The sequence below is a fragment of the Hydractinia symbiolongicarpus genome, chromosome 10, assembly GCF_029227915.1.
Source record: "Hydractinia symbiolongicarpus strain clone_291-10 chromosome 10, HSymV2.1, whole genome shotgun sequence".
Lineage (NCBI taxonomy): Eukaryota > Metazoa > Cnidaria > Hydrozoa > Anthoathecata > Hydractiniidae > Hydractinia > Hydractinia symbiolongicarpus.
Window position 1 is genome coordinate 23,784,550 of NC_079884.1, and position 22,176 is coordinate 23,806,725.

Consider the following 22,176-nt stretch of genomic DNA (forward strand, 5'->3'; position numbering starts at 1 on the left):
TTATTTGTTTGCAAAAATAAGCGTAGTCATAACAAAAATATTTGTTGTGTTTTCATTCTACGAATGTCTTTATCACTAATTGTAAATGGTCGCTGATTTTTTAACTAAAATACCCAACTTTCATATCGTTATGTAAATATTAAAAACAAACATGGTTGCCTGTGTACATAGCAACAATCATTTCTGCTCTGTAAATTATTATTTCTGCTCTGTAAATTATCAACCAACTCATTATTCTACAAAAAGCTTAACGTTACTATAGAAGCTTTGCTGATGCATAAAATGACGACCAGAATAAGATTCTATTCAGTTTTATTTCCTTTCAATAATTATAGCGTTTATGCGATAAACTTTAAATAATGTTTTTGAACTTAGATGTTCATTCTAACTTTACTTTAAAAAACAGATCATATAAAAAATACATTAGTTTACGATGGGATATATAAGGTTTAAAAAGTTTGATTGTGAAATTGAGATCTTATGTTTTGACTGTTTTTATCTAAAGAATTGGATTGTGAATAATTACATTAAGGCATCTTTATAAAGAACAGCAAAGGGAAGAAAATTAAAAAGAAAATTGATATCTTTATAACAGTTGATAAATATGTTCTAAAGAAGAAAGAAGGTTGAAAAATAAGGAAGAAAAAGATTTTTACATGGAAATATTGAGTTGTGATACCTGATTATTAATTGTTCACGCATGGGTGCTGCTAAGGGATTAAATTGAATGAAGTAGAAGAAGTAACTTGTGCGTTGTTGAGCTAGCTGTGCTTTGCAAGATTTTTTGTGACTTGAAATAAAATACAATTATTGGTAACTCTATTGTCTAGTTGGATTATATTTCTTTCAATGTTAAAGATAAATAAACCTTCATATTTTTGAAGTTTTTATCTCGTTTGCTTAACATATTTTGGGTCGTTTAAGTAAATTTATGTTGGGGTATCAAGACAAACTGTACAGTCACGTTTGAATAATTATTCACTGAACTTTGTTTTTTTTCAATTTTTAGTGAATAAAATTTAAAAAAGAAAGTATTTGCAAAAAATGTTTATATACACTCTGCTTTCCATGCTGTTCTGCAGAATAATCAGCACACAATGCGAGAATTACACTATATCACTTTTATATCCTTTCACAGACCATTTTTCGTTAGGGTTCATACATTATGCCAGCTCATTTGTGATGGCCGTCGAATATGCGAACAATCATTCATATGAGAACAATAATAATATTACATTGTTGTATACGATAGACGATACAAATAACAATGGTCCACCTAATAGACCTCGGAGTGTAAGAGAGCTAGAAAGTTTAAGGATAATAACAAGAAGGTCTTTAGAAAACTACGACGCTTTTGTTGGTCCTGGTTTAAAAACATGTGGGTATCAAGGTAGACTTGCTGTGGCGTATAATAAACCGCTTATTGGTTACGTAAGTGAATATAATATTTTATATCGAGTCAAAATGAATCTTTGCCCGATTAAAAAGTGTTTTTTATATAGAATTTTATTTGTTTCAAAAACGTTTATTATCTGCCCTAACGAAAAAGTGTTGTCATAAACATGTGAAGTTTCAATGATTATGCCTAGATTAGGAGACATTGCTTATGAACTGCAAAACACTACAGTGTGTACCAAGTTATGCTTAACATTGAATTTATCAAGAAAAAAGAAGTGTTTGACATCCCTATAATAAAACACCCTTATTTTGTCCGATGGCCAGAAAACATATTAAACCGCAGCACAAAATGTCAGTTTTACATCATTTTTTGGCATGTAACGCACAATATTACGCAATGTAAAAAAAAAACTTAACTTGTACATGAAGAGCATATAAAATGTCAGTACCTCTAATTATTGTTCATTTCAAGATATGATGAAGTGAAAGGAACAATCTCATCAAATAACTTCCTATTGTAGATGGCCTTTAGGTAACTTTGAGGTGGGCTTATAAATCGGTATTAAAGTTTGTAAGGTAGTGCCCCCTCCCGGATACCTGACTAATTATTGGATCAAAGAAAAATTGAAAATAAAAATGGACTAAAAATTGTTTTAAAAATATCTTTAAAAATAACCACACTAATGTCTCTGAAGTCGTAGTCGTAACTAGAAATTTTTTGTCCCAATTGTAACCCGATGGATTAACAAATATTTTTGCTAAGTTTTGTGTCTACGCAATCCTTAATCAATTTTGAGGAAGGTGAAAATGAAAAACAGGTAAATCCAAAAAGATCTTTATTTTTATGATGTCTATATAATAGACAAAAAAGAAAAATAAAGAAAAGCTAAAGAAAAGAAAAGGTATAAAAATAAAACAAAGAAGAGAAGAGATTAAAAAAATTTGTATAAACTGCTTAATGAAGGGGAACAATTTATTTTATTTCATTTAGATATGTAATGAAGCCAGTTTATCAGATAAACAAATTTTCCCAACCTTTGCTAGAACGGCTTCACCTGACTCTTATGTGTATTTGCCACTAATAGCAGTTTTGGAAAAATACAATTGGAAAAGACTAGCTGTTATCAGTGGAAACGAAGACAGTTCACCTCGAACAAATGTTACACGAAAGAAACTAGTCAGTGATTTGAAAAGGAGAGGATATACGGTTTCCTTTAATGAACCATTTAGCAAAAATGTATCTACAAATAACAATGATAACTTCTTTAGGAGATTGAAACAGTCTGCTCGCAGTAAGTATATGGGATTTAAAGGAAAAAAAATCAATGTTCTCTTTACTGCAAATGTATGACCATTCACAACGAGTAAAGTTTTTACCATACTTGTACAGATCGTTTTTAATGCTTTTATACAAATCGTTTTGAACTTCTGCAGTCTTTATTAATGTCTCCCATAAAAACGACAGATTGAGAAACAAAATTTTATCAAATTTTTTCTTCGCAAAATTCGCGAAATATTAAGACTTGCCAACTTCGTGAATATAAGTTCTCGCCAAAATTATTTCTCTTAAGGTACTTGAAATAAATTTCTCTTTCTTTAGTTGTTGTCTTCTTAAACGATAATTTTGCTGAAAACTACTTCGTCTTTGAGGCTTACGTCCATAATATGTCTAATGGCGATTACGTTTTTCTTCTTGTCGACACGACATCAATTGTAACCTTCGATCCTAATTCAACAGTACAAGTCGATGACAACATACCAGCATATTGGGGAAATATCGTCAACCAGATCTTAACACATTACCGTCTAACTCCAACGTGGAAGTTGGTTGGAGTAATTGAAACCATAAAACGCTCATTTTGGATTGCATCATGGGTTACTGACCAAAAAAGATACCATTTATTTGAACGTGAAGTGTCAGAGAGAAAAAAAGAGTTGTTTAATTGCACGGATGGTATATTAAGTCCATGTGTGGGCTCGCATGTAAGTTTTACGGAAGGTTATTAGGGCCATGTCTACACATTTTATTAATCAATGTTGTATCTTGAGATCGAAGTTTCCATCTCGAGATCAAAGAACACCTTTCGATCTCCTATATCAAACCTTCCATTTCAGAACAAAGCTTTTCTTTAATCTCGAGATCAAAAGTTCCCTCTTAAGATCAAAGTTTCCATGTAGAGATTGAAGCTTTGATCTGGAGATCAAAGGAAGCTTCGATCTTGAAATGGAAGGTTTGATATGCGAGATCGAAAGGTGTTCTTCGATCTTGAGAAAGAAGCTGCGATTTTGAGATACAACATTGACCATTAAATTTCGTAGACATGCCCCTAATAAGCTTCCGTAAAGTTGTGTATAATAAATTCTATTCTTTACACTAGAATATGTGTTTATAATCGGAGCCAATGATATAGCGGCAACTTTATTCGCAAATATAAATAAGTGAGATCCAGAAAGAATAAATAAAAAATCTCGATTTCCCGATTTTTCATTTGCGACACAAGTCAAAGCATTTTCCTCGAATTCCAAAAAAAATCTTTTAAATATACAAGAGCAGTACAATTTATTAGTTTGAGTTCTTGGGCTTTTTTCTTATTTATTTAATTTGTTTTATTGTTCGATCGATTTTTTCTTTTGTGACACCACAGTTATTACTGTGGAAAGTTTATCATTTCTTAAACATGATAGTTTAGTAGGCTACGTTTCGGGAGATCCTTCTCCCATCATCGGGCAAAGTAAAGTGATGTTGAGCATGTATTTATATAATTGCAGAGGATCGAAATTCATAAAAAATTAACCAATCAGAAACGAGCTGATAATTACAGTTAATTACGGTAATTAACATTTTCGGACCTAGATGTAGGTAACTACTTCTTCTGTAGGGCTGGTAACCAAATCTCAGGAAGTTGATACGAGATGCTGTTTATGTGTTTGTTACGTGCTACACTGTTGTAGTTTCTTTAATCTTCCTGGCCGCTGTTCTGGATTCTCTGTCAATGATTTTCTTCTCATCCCAATTAAACTGATGACTTCTGCTCCAGCTGTGGTTCGTTTTTCTTTGCATATCCGTTTCTCACTGCGCGCATATGTTCTTATACTCGTTGCTTAAACTTTCTTTTTTTTTTCGCCTGTGTACACTGCATCACAATCTTTACACGGAATTTCGTAAACAACATTGCTTTGTTCTTCTAGATTTATTTTGTCTTTTGGTTTAGACAAAGTGCTTCTTAGGGTGTATTTAGAGTTAAGAATGCATTTGATCTTGTGTTCCCTTAAAACTCGACGAAGGATCTTGCTAGTACCTGGTACAAAGGGTAGGAAAAGGGAATATATATTACATATATATATACCGATATATATACCGAATAGCATTTTGTAAACATATACGTTATTTACGTCATAAAAGAAAATGTGCACAATAACAAAAGAAAAAACTATCCGATACGAGACGTATCCCTATTTAAAGCGGCCCCCAAAAGCTGTCCGATACATTAATTGATTCGCTCACAATTCGTCCCAATAGACTTTTTGAATGTTTGCATTTTCCGCTGTAAGCCCTTTTGGCTCTAAGAACTGCGTGTAGTAAGCAGAAAGGTGCAGGAGTTTGCTAAAGAAATGTCTTTTTCTTTCCATTTTTTCCTACAAAAACACTCTTGAGGCTTTAAATTATTACTTAGTGTAGAGGAATATCTTCTGATTATAAGATAATCATATAAAAACGCAATTCTTTCGTACGGAAAACAGTCTAAGAAGGACCGCACTTCGCATACCGCCCGCATCTTGCTAAGGCTTATAGGACTTACCACGAAAATTATAAACATTTAAAAAGGTCTATAGAAACCTACCCGTTGCGTATGGATTCAGCGCAAAACCAATCCGATACAATGGAAAAATGTACCTGTTTTCTTTTTTTGCAATATAAAGCGCATAATCAACAAGTAAACATGTGCTGGATAAAATAATAATTAGATAACAACAAAAAGATTACTCTCACATATTAAAATAACTTGCATTTACAAATTTTTCAGTTACCAAACGAGGCTGCCTACCTCTACAACGCTGTTGTAGTTTACTACAAATCTTTGTTGGAAACCAAACTGAAAAATGAAAACACAAGAGATGGTAAAGTTGTAATGAATAATGCAAAAGGAATATCATTTCAAAGTACGATCTATCCACTTCTTATTGCTTCTGTTTTTAATAATGCTTTAATTCTAAATTTTCAATGTCAGAAGTAACTATATTTATATAAAACAGACACAAAGCTTAAAAATCCCAGTTAAGTCCCATATTCAATCTATGTACACGCGAGATTTTATGTTTTAAGTAGATACACGTGAATTTTCTTATTGCGCTAAATCCTTATGTTTTTAAAAGTCATTGATTTGATGAAGTAATTCTTCCAAACTAAACTCGTGGTGACTTCTGTTTGTCTTTTAGGTGTTACTGGATTTGATGTGCAAATCAATGACCAACTGGACGCCATGTTTAATATGACAATGTTGTCATTGCAGGAAGTGGAAACACCATTGTCACCTGCTGGGAAGATAATGGGTACTATTAGTTGTATAACATGAGCCAGGAGATTCATAGAAAATAAATAGGGATGAATAAATTGAAGTTAATGAAACTAAAAATTTGTTCCCTTCTTTTTCATCTTACCTCTTAAAAAAAAAAATCTGTATTGTTTAGAATGGATGCCTTTTGGCTCGTTTATGTCAACTCCAACAAAAGATGACAAATACGCGCACGTGTTAAAAACAACAGCCAAAGTAACCAATTGGGATAACTTTCCCCCTCCTGATACTCCGAAATGTGGCTTTCAAGGAGAACTGTGTATTAAGCCGACACCAAAGCCAGACACACAGAACTGTAAGACTAAAAAAATTGTTTTTATGTGTATTGTTATAAGATAAGAAGCAATTAACTTTCCACCAGATAAAGTAGTTCTTCGGCAATATGATTAACTATGATGTTGGCAGATTGTATCATTTTTACACGAAAACCTGAATTAAAAAGTTGGAGGTCTGCTTTTTAAGCAAGCGACTAGAGATTTTCGGAAAAAAACTTAACGTTATCCAAGAGTTTTTGCCGACAGTCTGTTTTCATTAAAACCAATTCTATCTACCTGCTATTTCCTCTTTGACGGAAATTGGAAGTTTGATAAAAAATAATTTAATTTCCTTTAATATAGACCAACATTTTGATATAAAAAGGTTGAGTGGTCACATGTTATGGCTAAATGAATGTATATCGATGTTTTCACTATCCCTTAAAGTACAAAAAAAAACATCAATTTATGTTCATCATCTACCGCCTGTTAGTGTTGTTTATAACCTCTAAAAAACTTATGGAGTGAGCCCAGGTTTTGGAAGACCTCAAGGAGCACTCTTAATAAAGTTTATTACTTTATTTTATTTACTTATTGGAAATATTTATTAAGAATAAACCCTTCAGTGTCTATCAGGGCGGATCTTTCGGAGGAGTCTAGTGCATTTGAAGTTCCCATTGGAGCTAAGAAAGTCGCTGAACGCAAAGCAAAAACGGTCGATTCACACTTTCATAGTTTTTGGTATGAACCTGGCCGGAAATAGAATCCCATAATGCACCAGTGTGGAACGTATAGGACTTATAATGCATTTGTTGCCGCTAAATTGATTTTGATTTTAAGGTATTAAATTTAACAGCTACTCTCACTTTGTAAAAGTAGATGTGAGATCTTCTAAAACGTTCGCTATAATTCACAACAATGTGTTTTCATTGCAAATCAATTTATTCGGCTAATTCGATCAATTTATTCAGTATATCCAAATGAAGATTTGAGCAGGTGTCTTGAAGGCATTATAAATCATTAGAAATGCTTAACAATGTATAAAAACTTTGACTAACAAAAAGTAAACTTTTGAAAGGGAGTAGAGGAGAGTGTTGGTCATTTTAACTCGCAATATAACAGATTTTTCGCTTTGTTTTAAAGATGAGGCAGCTATCATCGCAGGTTGCATTATTGGTCTGTTGTTAGTTGGTGCTATGTATGGAGGGATATATATTTACAGGTACGCTATGTTTACATCTCCTACCGCATGAAATCAGATTAATAATATTTTTACAAAAACTAAAAATAGCGCAAAAAATCATTATGTTATTGAAGCGCGATTGCTAATTTTAATTTAGACAACGGTTAATTCTTGCTAATATGAGTTGGAAAATTGATGGCAATGAAATAATGATGGCACCTTCAGCTATTAATAGTTCGAGATTATCTATAAACACTATAGTGAAGAATGAGGAGGTGAAGATATTTCTCTTTTTGTGCCACTTAAGCAAAATATCACTCCTGTTTCCCCTGCATACCCTTTATTCCTAAAACATTAATTGGTCTGAGTTGTTATTTACAGTTCTATATGCTAGCGTTTTTGTCAGGTTACAAAGGTGGGAAATCCATCAGTAGCAGAGGGAAAGCTGCCATCTAGATAAGACTTAGATTTTCTTCTTTTTCAGGATGATGGATTTGGTACGCAGATATTCACCAAAATAGCCTACTACAAGGTACCAACTAATTTTTATATAGTTTGAACAACGAGTCAGTGAAATTCGACTAGCATTTTTTCTTGCAGCTCTTATGTTACCCGTTATTACGATTAATGATAACGTGGGGAACAAAAGCTTTTCTAGAAACATTCTGTCCAGGCAGTTGTAGTAATTGGTACTAAAATGAAAGAAAACGTTGAAAGTATTAGATATTAACCATAATCCTATGCCGATGAAAAGGAAGCAATTCCTTTGTTGAAAAAATTGCCTTCGTGGCAGCATTTAAAGTAAAAATGAATATTCTATTATTTTATTTCTGCCTGTATACATTTCTGCTCTACTGCAATATATAGAGCATTGTAGCTTAAGAAAGTTTACACATTTTATAATTATTTTTTTTGTTTAGTCGCAATTGGTTTCTGTTAAGACGTTAACTAACGTTCGAATTGTGTTGACTCGAACCGTGCTAACCGAATTACGAGACGTAAGTTTAAAGTTCTTAAACCGCTGAAGAAAAAAATACAAGCTTACTACTACAAGCATTAATTCTACATGATGTTATGTCTTGCAGATGCTTGATTTGAGTCACGAGAATGTCAATCCTTTTCTTGGTATGGCTCTTCAATCAAACCAATGTCTAGTCATCTTTCAGTACTGTCCGAAGGGAAGCTTGCAGGTATTTCTTCCTTGACATGATACTTAATATTTTCAGGATTTTTTGGCACAGATGATTTAAAGAGAAATGTCACAATGCTTACTACATCATGGAAAAACCTTGTTTCCCTTTTTTCAAATCTTTATTCTTTTTTCATCAATGTATGCATCAGAAGTAAAGATCATTATTTATTACTTTCACTTTCACCTAAACCACCATCCCTGCTCTCCTACCTAGTCTCTTGTTCCCGTGTTGCATAATTCTCAGAAGACCGACTTACTTATTTCAGGATGTTTTAGCAAATGATGACATAAAGTTAGACAACATGTTTCTGACATCATTTGTTCGTGACATTGTAAAGGTAATGTGCTTCTGCGATTTTTGTATTCTCCTAGCTATCTTTGTGGCGACATACTGCTAAACCAAAGTACTTACGTTGCAGGGAATGCAGTATCTGCACAGTTCTCCATTGAAATCATTTGGTAGATTGAAATCTTCCAACTGCATCGTCGATAGTAGGTGGTTGATAAAAATTACAGATTTTGGAACATCATTCTTGAGAACTGGTTTAAACCCATTGCAAGAGTGCGACGTCAATTCCTTCTATTCTAGTAAGTGTACCAAGCTAATTTTCTTTCAAAAATAAAATGAAAAGATATAAATTAAGCATTTCCTATGTGCCGAATATTAATTTCCGTCATCAAGAAAATTGATAAAATTCCAGCAACAAGGTTACAAATAGCTATTTGCACAATCGCTGTCGTTACAGGTCTTCTTTGGACGGCGCCGGAGCTTCTTCGCATGAACAATCCTCCATCTATTGGAACACAGAAGGGAGATGTTTATAGTTTTGGTATCATCTTACAAGAAATAATAACCAGGAGTGAACCTTATTCAATGCATGAGTTGGAAGCAGTAGGTAAAACGTAATTTTGGCTTAATTATTGAGGCTCTTTAATTTTACAAAAACATGTATCCAATTTTCGCTGAAATCAGGTAAATTTAAAACGAAGTTTTAACCTTTCATTTTTGCCTAATATAATTTAGACATAATTTAAGTTCCATAAACATGATCTATAACTTTAACGCAAAGATGCAAGCAAATTCTTAGCACAATTCAAAAAAATCTCAAAAAAATCTCATTAACTATTTCTTGCAGACGTAATCAGTTTTTAAAAACATTTTCAATTTAATAGGGTTTTGTATGTAGATTTCAGTGTGGTTTCGACTGATTGTCCTTAAAAGGCACTCTGATAGTCTGGTCCAAAGCAAATTATATTACAGGCCAGGCTTTATAATGTTAATAGCTGTCTTTAGATATCATTCAGACATTAAAAGAAAGGTCAAACCCGCCATTTAGGCCTTCAGTGCAACAATACAGATCTAGATTGAGCAGCGTAGGAGAGAAAAATGATGATAGAGAACTATACAATCTAATGGTCATGTGTTATGCAGAAGAACCTACTGTGAGACCATCTTTCAATGAAATAAAGAAATTCATCAAAAAAATTTCGACTGGCAAGTATGAAACTCTGTATATTGCAATTCAAAATCTGCTACCGATGCCACTTACAGTACAAGTTTTGAAATTCTAACGCACGTGAAACTAGGAATTTCGAATAAATTTACTTTTAAATCAAGCAACAATGATTTTTTCCAGTCAATAATTTTAACGGATAAGTTTCCAACTTACATTTTCAGGCTTCTGTCCATTTTTCCGCCCTTAAAACATAAATTATTCTTCGTTCTTTTTTCTCTAGAGAAACAAATGTGTTTGAACACATGGTGAAAATGCTGGAAAAATACAGTAATAATTTAGAAAACGTTGTAGAAGAAAGAACGAAACTGCTGATTGAAGAAAAGAAAAAAACTGATGACCTAATATACAGACTACTGCCAAGGTAACTACCCTCGACTGTTAAATTGACCTCGAAGCTGTTTTTGAAACACTTTTCATGTCTGAACCGCTGTGGCATACTAAATACCTTTTCACTTATCTAATTGCTGGTTTGCCAAAATTTCTTTATCATCTGTAAATATTGAGATAATGTTTCAAGTTTTAAGTACCAACCCATCTTTTCTATTTCTGTTTTAATCCAGCTTCGTTGCTGAACAGCTGAAGCAAAACAACGCAGTAGAGGCCGAGCGTTACGACGAGTCCACTATCTACTTCAGTGATATTGTCGGTTTTACAACTATCTCTGGGATGTCTACACCCATGCAGGTCTGTAAAACAATGTTTCTTGGTTTAATAGTTGTTCTTATAGACACGTGTTGTACCTCATTAGTCGAAAGTCACAGTGAGAATGAATTCAATTAATTAAAGCAAGAGAGTATTTAATTTTTCTACGTCATAAATTAACTAGCCTATGTGACGTCCATATATTAGTTACTTTCGGTTTAGTTATTATATAGTCATAGCTGGTCTAATTTAGTTGAACGAATAGATTAACTACCAATATTAACTAATCTAAAATATGAGTGTGAGTTTGGTGGGCTCGTTACAAAAATAATGCCCAAGTTTCAGGTTATTTCACATGTCTGGATAACTAACAAATGTACGTAATTTAACTTGAATGTCGAAGCCACACTGAAAAGTTACAGACATGATAATCTAAGACTAGCTACCGATGTCACACTGGATTAGCTATGACGTAAACATTTGAGTTACTACTACTTCACTAATCGTAAGTATGAATTGGGTTTTTATCAGTATTTTTAAACTTTGATCCAACAAATCCACAGGAAAAATGTAAAATATCGTACATAAAAAAACAATTAACAGCCACAAATTAATGTGTCTGTGTTGAATCCTGACAGACATAAGTGAAGTTCGACATAAAAATAGAAAACTGTGAAGTGCGGTAAACCTCTACTCTTTTGAACTTGGAAACATTTTAGGTTGTTGATCTGCTGAATGATTTATACACATTATTTGATGCCATAATAAAGAACTATGACGTTTACAAGGTATGCACAATGAAAACCTTACAATTAGGATTCCCTATTAAAAATCTGAACCATGTTAATATTGATAAATAGGAGAATAACAACCCGTCGATGTTTTTTTCTTTCTTACGTAATATCTTTCGTTGTAAAGAAGTCTATACACACTTCTTTTACACTTCAAATATGGTTTGATAAAGTAAGCAACTTAAAAAACCCACAAAACCTACAAACATTTCTTTTTTTCCAATTTGTTTAGGTTGAAACAATTGGTGATGCATACATGGTTGTTTCGGGCGTCCCGATTCGCAATGGACACATGCACGCTGTTGAAATAGCCGATCTGTCTTTGCATCTCCTTAAAGCTGTTGATGAACAGTTTATAATTCGACATATGCCTAAGGCTAAACTGCAAATACGAATTGGAGTCCATTCGGGTACTATTTTATTTAGTAAAATGCGTAGAATCAATATCTGACAACCATTGTCCGTCTGTAACACACGCCTATATTGGACTAAAGTGCGCACAAAATCTTCAAGCTAAAAATGGCAAATGCAATACATCTTTATCCAATATACTTATCGCAGCAGTACGTATTAAACAAACCACGAAGTCCACTAAGCAATTTTTAGCGATCTCCAGTTTTCCTTAAAAAAAACCAAATTTGTTGAGATGGGTTGATCATTTATTAATTTCTTGATTTCTGAATGCTTTAGTTTTTTTAAGTATTTGTTTTCTATCTTTGTCCTAATTCGGAGAATGGACGACGGGGGAATTTCCATGGATTTATCCACACTGACGGCTACCTTCCAAGTACGAAAATATATTGGCACAATGGCAAGTAAAATAAATGACAAAATGTTAAATCGCATATCAATCAAGAAGCGTTGGAAAATAATCTTCTTAGGAGTTCTTAAAAACCTTGAAAAAAAGTGCAGTCTGGTGAAAAGTAACTGCAATGTATTTAAGTACAAAATTAATAGAAAAATATAATTGCCTTTGTCATTTAGGTCCTGTTGCAGCTGGAGTAGTTGGCACAGCAATGCCGCGATACTGTCTATTTGGTGATACAGTCAATAAAGCCTCTAGAATGGAATCAAACGGAGAAGGTAAAAGCATGTGAGGTTCTTTTTATAAGCAATTTCCACACAGAGCGACTAATATGGATCTACTTATAACTCAAGCTGTAATTGTATTTATGTTAGAAAAAGGATCCCAATTATTTATCTCGGTACAAGCCGTTCTCGGTAACATGGCTACATTGTTATTGCGTTATGTTTATACTTATACACGTATCGATATCGTATTTTACGTCTCAGTGGTCTTATCATATCAAACCACACGAATAACAATGCTAAGTTTAAAGTGAAGCATGATGAGGGAGGAGGTCTTGTGGCCCACGATATAATGCCGATGTATGAATATTAACGAGTTGACATCTACTTCTGTAAAAAAAATCATAATGGTGTCCCAAGACCGAAACTGAGCCCTCCACTTGAAATTATGCGTATATTTGCTTTGACAAACAGGCTTACTATCTTAGTAACGATGCATTTGTTAATATCCATTAAAGGAGGCATTAAAAAAGTAAAAATGAATATCCATTTAAAATAACACTGCTCACTTTAAGGTATACAATAATCAAATTTCTTTTCTAGAGCTTAGAATCCATATCAGTGCTGAGACAAAAGGATTTCTTGACACACATGGACATTACAACATTGTCCCTAGGGAGGGTAAAGTACATCTCAAGGTATTTATTAAAAGACCAAAATTACATTCTAAAGATCCCTTAATGCTAAGTTGCCACAATGGCTAAATATATTGAGAAAAGTCTGTTAATTTCAAAGCTTGTCGCTACAAGTAAATACATAGGGTATTTTGATATTAATATATAATAATATCATTTATAATAATAATGTCATTTACCAAATAAGTTATTTTGATATCAGACTCGCGCATTTAGTACTTGTCTTGCCGAATTTTACTTGCAAATGGTCAAAGTGAACTTAGGACTGAGGTTATTTGCATAAATCAAAACTCTTGAATTGTGATAATTGTTGCTGACGAACTTGCGCCATTGTTTTGCACCATATTCCCGATGCGGATTATCCGTTGTGTGGATGTTCTAGAGAATGTGAAAAGCACTTTTTAAACGCTGTCCACCTGGTCTACATGGGGACACATGCAGCGAATTTGCAACCTGTCGGCTGTAAAGCATAAACTATTTGACGCTATTTTCCATATTTATAAAATAACAAAAAAACTGCCTTTGTCCCAAGTTTTGTTCCAGATTGTATTGAGTTATAATCTGTCACATATATCTTTTTATTTGCTGTCATTATCACTATTCACTGTTTTAGAATGTTGGACTTGTTCAAACATACTGGCTTTTGGAAAAAAGAAGTATTAGTCAATTTATTGGAAAAAAGACGGCCAAGGTGTCACCGCTAGCTCCTTTGATGAGACATGGGTCGCCTCTTCTGGACAAAGCTCCGTCAAAGTTAAATGTTCTAAGAAGAGGTAGCAATTGGTTAAGCAGAAACAGTATTGCTTTTTAATAACTTTTCCAACAAAACCAAAAAGAAAAAAAAATTAAAACCTTTTAAAACCTTTTGACATAATATAAATAAACAATTTTATGTTGTTGCTTCATGTGTGTTGTTTCGGCTTGGTTTTTTATTTTGTATTTCACAAATATATAAAATTAAATTAAGATAAAGGCTTACGCCCAGAATATCAGTTTGTACAAAACTATTTAAAGTAATGCATATCATAAGTCAATCATATGTTTTTTGTTTTGTTTTAGTTGGTGAAAAATGATAGTAAAAAAAGCTAGGGTTGAACAGTGTTCTCACAAAAAAACTGTTCCTGTCGTTTAGTAGAAAGAGTTTACGACAAACACATTTGGTTGTCTTGTTCCCCAACATATTTTACTACCTAAACGAACTAGATAGCCATGCATATCTTTTTTTCTAAATCATCAGAAACTTAAAGTGAACAAGGTCATTTCCCGTGGTAAGATAAGATTTAAATTCGATCCTGTGCATATTATTTTCTTATGTGATACATTTGAAATAAACGAAGAGTTGAGAATATTGCTTAAAAAATAAAATTGATTTTTCAGAGTATGATCTTACTCTGATCTTCCTTTTTGTACTGATAAATATTATTATTATATGAATAATATCAATGTTTGTAAATATTAACCAAAAATATCAATTCTTCAATTTTTTTGACTTTTGCTATATCCCCTTGGGTTGCTATGAGAAATTTAAATCAACTTAAAATATCTTTAGAATTTACATTAAATACACTAAAAGTGTCAGCTAGTTAATGTTGAAATTATGTTTGAAAATATGATCATATTGATTTCACCAACAATTGAAATTTTTTCTCTAGCCCATTTCTGCCAAAATTTGGTAGCTATAAAAAAATCCAGATTGTTATCTCACCTCCATTGCTCTACTTTCCTTGAAAAAGGAACAATCTATCTATTGATCAGACTGCCTTCTATTTCGAACTTCTCTCTATTTGGAACGACTCTTTTTTTCGAACTACGTTGTATTTCGAACTCCCTCTATTTCGAACATCCACCTTAATTTCCTTCCGTACCTAAAATTTCCCCTTTTTATCTTGAACTTTTAATACCTCCAACAAAATATCCAATTCCTTGTAAGTTTGAGAAAGAGAGAGAGAGAGAGAGAGAAAAAAAAGAACCTCAATTTTGACAATAATTAGTTGAGAGAAAAGAAATGAATAAGTAAACGCCGTTTGGATAAGATTTTGCATTATATCCAAAAATCGAGAAAACGTCGTTCATTAGAATTTTATTTTCTGTGCATCATTTCATTGCATTTGTACAATTTGGTTGATCTGTTAATGAAAGCCGCAAACAGTTCCAGATTTTCCATTATAACGAATTTAAAAATGTCCTGCAAATTTTCGAAGAGATAACGCATGTTATCATCACAAGTATTGTATTATTATTTACAATTCAATATATTGACAGCTATCTTAGGAGAACAATTCTTTAAATCTGTAAGGACATTATAAAACTTTCAGAAAAAAATTACAGAAATAGAAGACTGCTATTTTCCATTATGGTAGCTATCCCAAGAGGCTCACATATTTAAACAGGAAGTGGCAAAAGTGAAGAAGATTATGTGGCATCGGGATTAGAAATATGGCCATTGTTTTCACAGAAAAATAACTTAACACTTCAAGAAACGCTTTGAAATCAAAACAAGTGGCTACTCAACAGAACTTTTTCCTAAGTAGTGTTTCAAAATTAAATTTTTTATTTAATTTTTAAAACACTTTACCACAAAAAATATAAATATAGCAACCACTTTAATCCTGTATGAAATCTTTTTTGAGCCTTAAAATAGATAATTCATCGTTGTCCAAGAAAAAATTAAAATCAGACAAACTTGTTTGAGAGCTGATATCATGATGCGGTTAACAACAAGAATCCGCCATGAAATATTTCACAAGCACGCAACGCAAATTGCAGCATTGGAAGGCTTGCTATAATGTTTACAACAAAACAATCATACGTTTCCTTGAAACGTAACAGACAATCACTAGTAGTCATTTTTTCCCAAAATGTATGTTAAAATCAATTTGATTTGAAATTTCTGTATGAATTTGTAAATTAAGTAGTTAGGTGAAGAACAAACCTGGCTTTTGGAATTTTTTGGAGACATTTATAAATGCATTCAATTTCCATCCCAAAAAGGGTTTCGTGTAATATCAAGTCATCCTTAACAAAGCCCTATTAAATAACTAGCGCAATTTTACACATTTTATCAGTTTCAAATACTGCACGGATTAGCACAAAGAATAAGATCCGGAATAGTTATGACGTTTTGATTTTCGGTTAAATTTTAAGTTTAACCAATCATGTTTTATGAAGTCTGCGCAGGTTAAAATGTGCATCGATGCAAATATTACGTGTTGTGGGTTTAGCTTTTTATTAAAATGTTTTCTACTCCCATGGTCTCTAGTTCTAATGAAATCAAGATATCGAGCGCGATTTTTCTTCCAATGATGAAAAATTTCCTAATTTTGCACGATTGATTGACACGACAATATTATTACTTCTGCACCGTGCGTTTCTTCGTAAACAACGTTGTAAAAATTAACATTTCGGATTATGCGAATTTTCGAAGAAAGAGACCCCGCTTTATTTTTAGAATATTCCTAAAATTTAGTCTTGATTATTCTTACAAAAAGAATTTTTACAGAAAAAGTGTCTCCAATCAGGATTACCTATTTTATGAAGGCGAAAGTTTATTTATAATACGGCTTTTAAAAACGAAAAGTTTTTTTGAATCTAAGCAGCTCCATCTTCCGATTGGACGGTCATGATAGATAAGTGCAGGTACACTTACGACGTTCGCAGACAGTCGTAAATATGGACATCATTTTAACAATATAATAATAATTTAAAATCAGATTAGCATAGCATAGCATAGTATGGAATATCACACTATGAAACATAGATATCAAGTATTATTGTGTTTCCGTCGAGATGGTGATAATATTGACGGATCATTTCTGGCATCATCAAAACTCAAATGACGGATCTTTGTTATTACTTTTCTGCCTAAGTGAATTTTTCCATGAGCCTAATCGACTACAAGATTCTCTTTTAGAAAATTTAATTTGACCGGAGATAACGGTTTTAGTCCATGTACACAAAAAGCAAACTAGACAAGTTAGTCATCCTTTTTTATGATAAGAAGGGATTGTAACTTATAGACATAGCACTAGCCAGGAGACCTAGCACAATTCTTCTTACCATCAAGAAATCAGAATAGTTAAGGTTGGAAGTCTCCTAGGATTTTTTTGCGGTAAGATAACTGACCCCACATGTGGATTGGTTTTTGGTCACGTGGTCAATATCGAGAAATCCTTTGTTTTAAGCGCAAATGGCCTCACTCACCTAAAAAAATATAATTAGTTCTCTTACTATTTAAGAGAGTAGGATGTGACCACGCCGACTTTGTGCTAATTGGTTGATTGTAATTTGGGGTTTACTATGAGGTGGATTTGAATTTAGGGATTTGCTCTGACATTTGTTTGCGTCTAGCTTTTGTTTAAATGAAACTTGAAATTGATATCCTCGAAGGAAGCTTTGTAAAGACTTACATAGCACCGGTAACTGTCTAGAACTACTTTTGAAGAAAAATATCATTATTTACGAAGACAAACAACGAAGTAAAAAGGACAGATGAATTTCGTAGATAAAAATAGCGAAATTATAATATTGAAATCTATAAAATCTATAATTGTACAAGAGAAATGTAAAAAATGTGAAAAATTCCTGAATAATGTGTTATTTTAAACAAGAAATATAGATTTTAATATTTCAAAAACAAAATTAACCGAAATTTGTCTCTTGTGTTTCCATTATAGAGAAAAAAGAAACGCCGAATAAGTATGTTTTGAGCGAACCAACGAACAAACGGTAAAACTCAGACCAATACCGGTTAGAAAAGCAATTAACATGTTTAACCCAATTAAGTAGTCAAATAGGAGAAGGGAATCCAAAAATTGACTTGAAAAAGATGTACTACCTAAATATTCTATTTAGTCAGGTACAAAAAAATACAAAAATCAAAATTCTTTCTCTCTAGATGAAAAAAAGATTCATGCGTTATTGTATTGTATTCTATACCCAACAATAAAAACTTCACTTAGTATAATCTTTGAGTCCATCATTTCAAGTTAAGGGGGATTTTCTCGAAGCGAATTGAACGGCGAATTCGATGGCGAATTGTATCTGAGCATGCGCAGTTTCGTTTGTTATGATTTTGCATCGAATATTCGCTTCGCTGAAAAGTAGAAACAGTTTCTACTTTTTCGCGGCTAAAGGTTTTGCTGCTAGTTTTAGACCAATCAGAACGCGGTTAACCAATGTAAACAATGAATTTGACGTCTAATATATTTTGTAGTTGTTTGCCGTTGAATTCGTCGTTGAATTTGCTTCGTGAAAACCCCCCTTTAAACAGCTTTCATCTTATTTTTAAGTAGTTATCAAAACTGTTGGATTTAAGTAAATGTGTTGGTAAAAACAAACGTACACCGACATATTATATATTAGCTTTCTTATTAAAAAAGTTAAATATTAATACTTCCAAAACATTCATGATTCAACGACATGTCAATCTAGTCTCAATGAAATTTGAATTAGTTGCCCTGTTTTGTTGTACAACAAGTGTTTCCAATAAATCTGTATCAGTGACTGTAGCGTGACCGTTGCACAACTGTTGCTCAACATTTCTTTTACCAAGAATTGAGTTTTTTATTAGTAGAAATTTTGTCAATATGCTTTCTAAAATGGACGCTGGAAACTTTATCAAACAAAGAAAATATTATTATAGACAATTTAGTTTCGTGACAGTATAATATTGGGCAACGATAATAATGGTCTCCTAACCTATCAGGCTAGCTATAGAACATTTGTTTAAAAGTTATTTATTGAAATATCACAAAAGTTAAATGTTCATTTGTATACTTTTCGGATTTCAATAATCTTTATAAGACTCTTATGTACATCTTCCTTCCTGTATTAATGTCACCAAAAGAAACACGAAATGTATCGTGAAATATATCAGACGCTCTCACCCATACGCACAAAAAAATTACGTATGAGGATGTAACATAAATGTATCACTTTAACACGAGGAAGGAGATTTTACAACTTTCAAAATAACATCAAACGTTGTTAGAATAGCCACTTGTTCCGTCTTTAAAAGGCTTTCTGCCGACTTATAATCAGTTGGCTTATTTAATTATTATAGAAGAAAAATATCACAAGATTGTCTCGAAAAAATATTTTGTGCTAATGAATCTTTTCCTAAGACCTGTGTTACATTGGGTATATATTAAAAATAAATATTTTTACGTGCCTCCCTTTTATAAAAATAGTCGTTAGCTAGAGAAAAAACTTTTTGTTATTTGCAGCTACCATCTTTAAATCACAGATACACAACGAGCATTACAACGCTAGACTAGTTGTTATTCCTCCAGGAGGTCCGAACTAAAGTATTAGTATCAGAGATACGGCTGAAAGGTATTCCATCAGGACCCTTTAATTATAATTTCCTCTTTTAATTGATGACTACCATGGCATCTCGTGACGATCTTAATTAGCAATAGTTACAAAGGTTAAATCTAACTGTTTTAAAAAGTACACTTAGACACAAAGATATACACTCCTTTTTCTAATTAGCAACGGGGTAAGCACTTTAAAAGTTTTGAAAATTGCGAGGGAAATGCAATTATTATATTGAAATGAAGTTTGACCCTTCTTCATATTCTCAAAGAAAATTAACCGTCAGTAATTTGGCAAGCGATGTCACATCTTTCAAGCATAACGGGCATGATAGATGAACATCGTAAGTTCACACATCATTAACTATCGATGTGAAGTTTAGAACCCAGTGGACAGTGGTCCTGTTTCTGTCACAATCAAGCAGATTTTTCCCTTATTTTCGGGCTTTCCCAATCTCAAACGAATCTTCTGGACCCTTGCGAACTTGATAAGTCCTATGTTTTTATTTCTTTTTTAATGAAGGTGGTAGTAAATAGCTTACAGTATTCACTCTAAGTACTGAGTAAAATAATAATATAATTAAAGTATTTTTAATAAACGATAGGAATCAGCAAAGAGTGCTCCAACAACGCGCACAGTTTTTAAAAAAAAGAAAAACCGTTTACCTGGCAAGGTCGCTTTAACATTTATATCAGAATGAAAATAGATGTTTATATGACACTCCTTGTTCGACTGAAAAGTAAACACGTATTGCATGGGGATTCTTTTGGAACCATTAAAGCTCAATTTCCAAAATTTAGGCTCGGACATTAGGTGAAAGAAATTGTTACTATATATTTTTAACAGAATTTATTAAAGCGTTGTCGCTTTTTCAACAATTAAGAATCACCTTGAAAATTATTTAAGGCTCAAAATTTTGATTTTAAAGAACCACAAACGCTGTAGTATAAATACAAGCAAACGGCAAGTATTTTGTTTGGATGCGGGGTATAAATCAAACATTTTAGGATAGCAAATTTAATTACCAAATTTAAGGAGTATGTTCACAAAATTAAGGAACTACAATTAATTCATGTTGGAGAAAACTTTTTAATAATGTATCCTAGACGTGGACAGTATAGATAATATAGCCCTCCTCCCCATGTGGTTATTCTATTCTTCGGAAATTTTTTATACAAAACAATATCATAACCGACTAATAAAAATTCGCATCACCATGATAATGTTGAGGAAATCTTATCAATTGTAACAATTTCCAGGCGATAGCGCTTAGTTGCGTGTGACATGATGGAATTATTTTTAATCGGCAGCGAAATGGTGTCAGTTTCGTGTTATCATTAAGGAAAATGTGCAATGACGTAGAAGTAATATTTTGGCACTGGCAAATAGTAGACTTTGATAAAGGCTTCATGCCTGAAATAAGCATCCTCTTGTGCAATTTAATAAAATGCTGATGCACCAGACAACACGAAGTTATAACGCAAATCCTGAACGGAAAAATTATGAAATGAAGTTACTGTTTTAAATTATTTGGTCATAAAGCTTGAGGAAATCTATCTTAGAAAATATAAATTTTAGGGCTTTTTGTTTGTCTTCAAGAAGTGATGGTGACTTTATAATGTAATATGAAGAGATCAAATATTTATTTCGATGAAACTTGATCCGTTTTTGTTCGAAAAGGAAACACATCTTTATCAACAGCTTTTGATTAGATTTTTCCATTTTTTTTCTTAAATATTAATTTACCTTTAGGTGCAGAAGATGTTTTCCTCGTCTGACCATCCTCATTCCTTGTTCTGATTAAGTCTACAGCGTTTATTAAGCTTTCAATCTTGCGTTAAAAAACCTTCCTTTAATTTTCTGGTAATATCTTTGTATGACGTCACACCGGTATTTAAGTAGCTTGCTGACCCATCCGTCAGAGAAAACATCCAAGAAAAATTCTTTTTTATTCAAATATGCTTATTAACAACTCAACAGTCATACTTCAAAATTCAAATGGCTTGTAAGACTTTTATGCTGAAATTAAACGAAGGCGTCATTCTATTCTTGATTACGTCATTAGAAAAAAAAATTAACCTCATTGTTTTCCAATGAGTTAATAAATAAGTTTTGTGATGCAGACGTTGGGTGGGAAAAAAGTTAACGCACAAAGTTAACGCTACATCTAAATAATTTAAACGTGTAATTCAGAAACTCACCGCAGGTCATTTTTTATAAAGAAATTGTAAAGCGGCGTATCCTCGAAATAGTAGGAACTCAGAAATAGACCAATAGTTTAATTATAAAACATATTAACAGTCTCAACTGTTAAGCCATAAACTACAATGTACAACAAACCTGTACATAAGAGAGAACAATCTATTAACAACTCGCATGTGCGTTGTAAAGAAAAGTGGACGAAGAATTATAGCTCTCCACAGATTCATGAAAGGTTTCTGCGATCTTCTTGTATGCGACTGGTTACGCGGCCAGCCTAAGGGTGAATTGCGATTGTTTACTTATTGTTTACAATTTTTTACATATTGCAAATAGTGTATAACCACCATGGTTAAGGAGTGCGGTCCCTGCTAAAAAAGTTGTTAC

At 32.7% G+C, this 22,176-nt stretch overlaps 1 protein-coding gene across 4 annotated transcripts; it reads left to right on the top strand.

The window, feature by feature from the left end:
• The first annotated feature begins 399 nt into the window (after nucleotides 1-399).
• Nucleotides 400-14,662, top strand: LOC130612204 (atrial natriuretic peptide receptor 1-like). 4 transcript variants are annotated; one of them, XM_057433504.1, is made up of 23 exons: nucleotides 401-1,431; nucleotides 2,390-2,690; nucleotides 2,999-3,381; nucleotides 5,424-5,559; nucleotides 5,836-5,949; nucleotides 6,088-6,267; nucleotides 7,370-7,448; nucleotides 7,567-7,684; nucleotides 7,894-7,941; nucleotides 8,330-8,407; nucleotides 8,495-8,599; nucleotides 8,868-8,939; nucleotides 9,021-9,189; nucleotides 9,348-9,497; nucleotides 9,896-10,100; nucleotides 10,339-10,479; nucleotides 10,679-10,802; nucleotides 11,480-11,548; nucleotides 11,784-11,961; nucleotides 12,536-12,634; nucleotides 13,184-13,278; nucleotides 13,889-14,048; nucleotides 14,335-14,662. In XM_057433504.1, exons 1-23 carry the CDS (start codon nucleotides 1,045-1,047, stop codon nucleotides 14,346-14,348), a joined length of 3,405 nt encoding a protein of 1,134 aa, XP_057289487.1. In that variant the 5' UTR covers nucleotides 401-1,044; the 3' UTR covers nucleotides 14,349-14,662. The 4 variants fall into 4 exon arrangements, with proteins under 4 accessions (XP_057289488.1, XP_057289489.1, XP_057289487.1 ...); XM_057433503.1 differs by lacking the exon at nucleotides 14,335-14,662 and having other exon boundaries at nucleotides 402-1,431; nucleotides 13,889-14,309; XM_057433505.1 differs by lacking the exons at nucleotides 11,480-11,548; nucleotides 14,335-14,662 and having other exon boundaries at nucleotides 400-1,431; nucleotides 13,889-14,309.
• The last annotated feature ends 7,514 nt before the right edge of the window (nucleotides 14,663-22,176 follow it).

Coding starts and splice junctions, on each gene's coding strand:
- LOC130612204 (XM_057433503.1), top strand. CDS start 1,045: ATGTTTATATACACTCTGCTTTCCATGCTGTTCTGCAGAATAATCAGC. Junction 1,432..2,389: donor ATAAACCGCTTATTGGTTAC/GTAAGTGAATAT, acceptor TATTTCATTTAG/ATATGTAATGAAGCCAGTTT. Junction 9,498..9,895: donor GCATGAGTTGGAAGCAGTAG/GTAAAACGTAAT, acceptor AGCTGTCTTTAG/ATATCATTCAGACATTAAAA.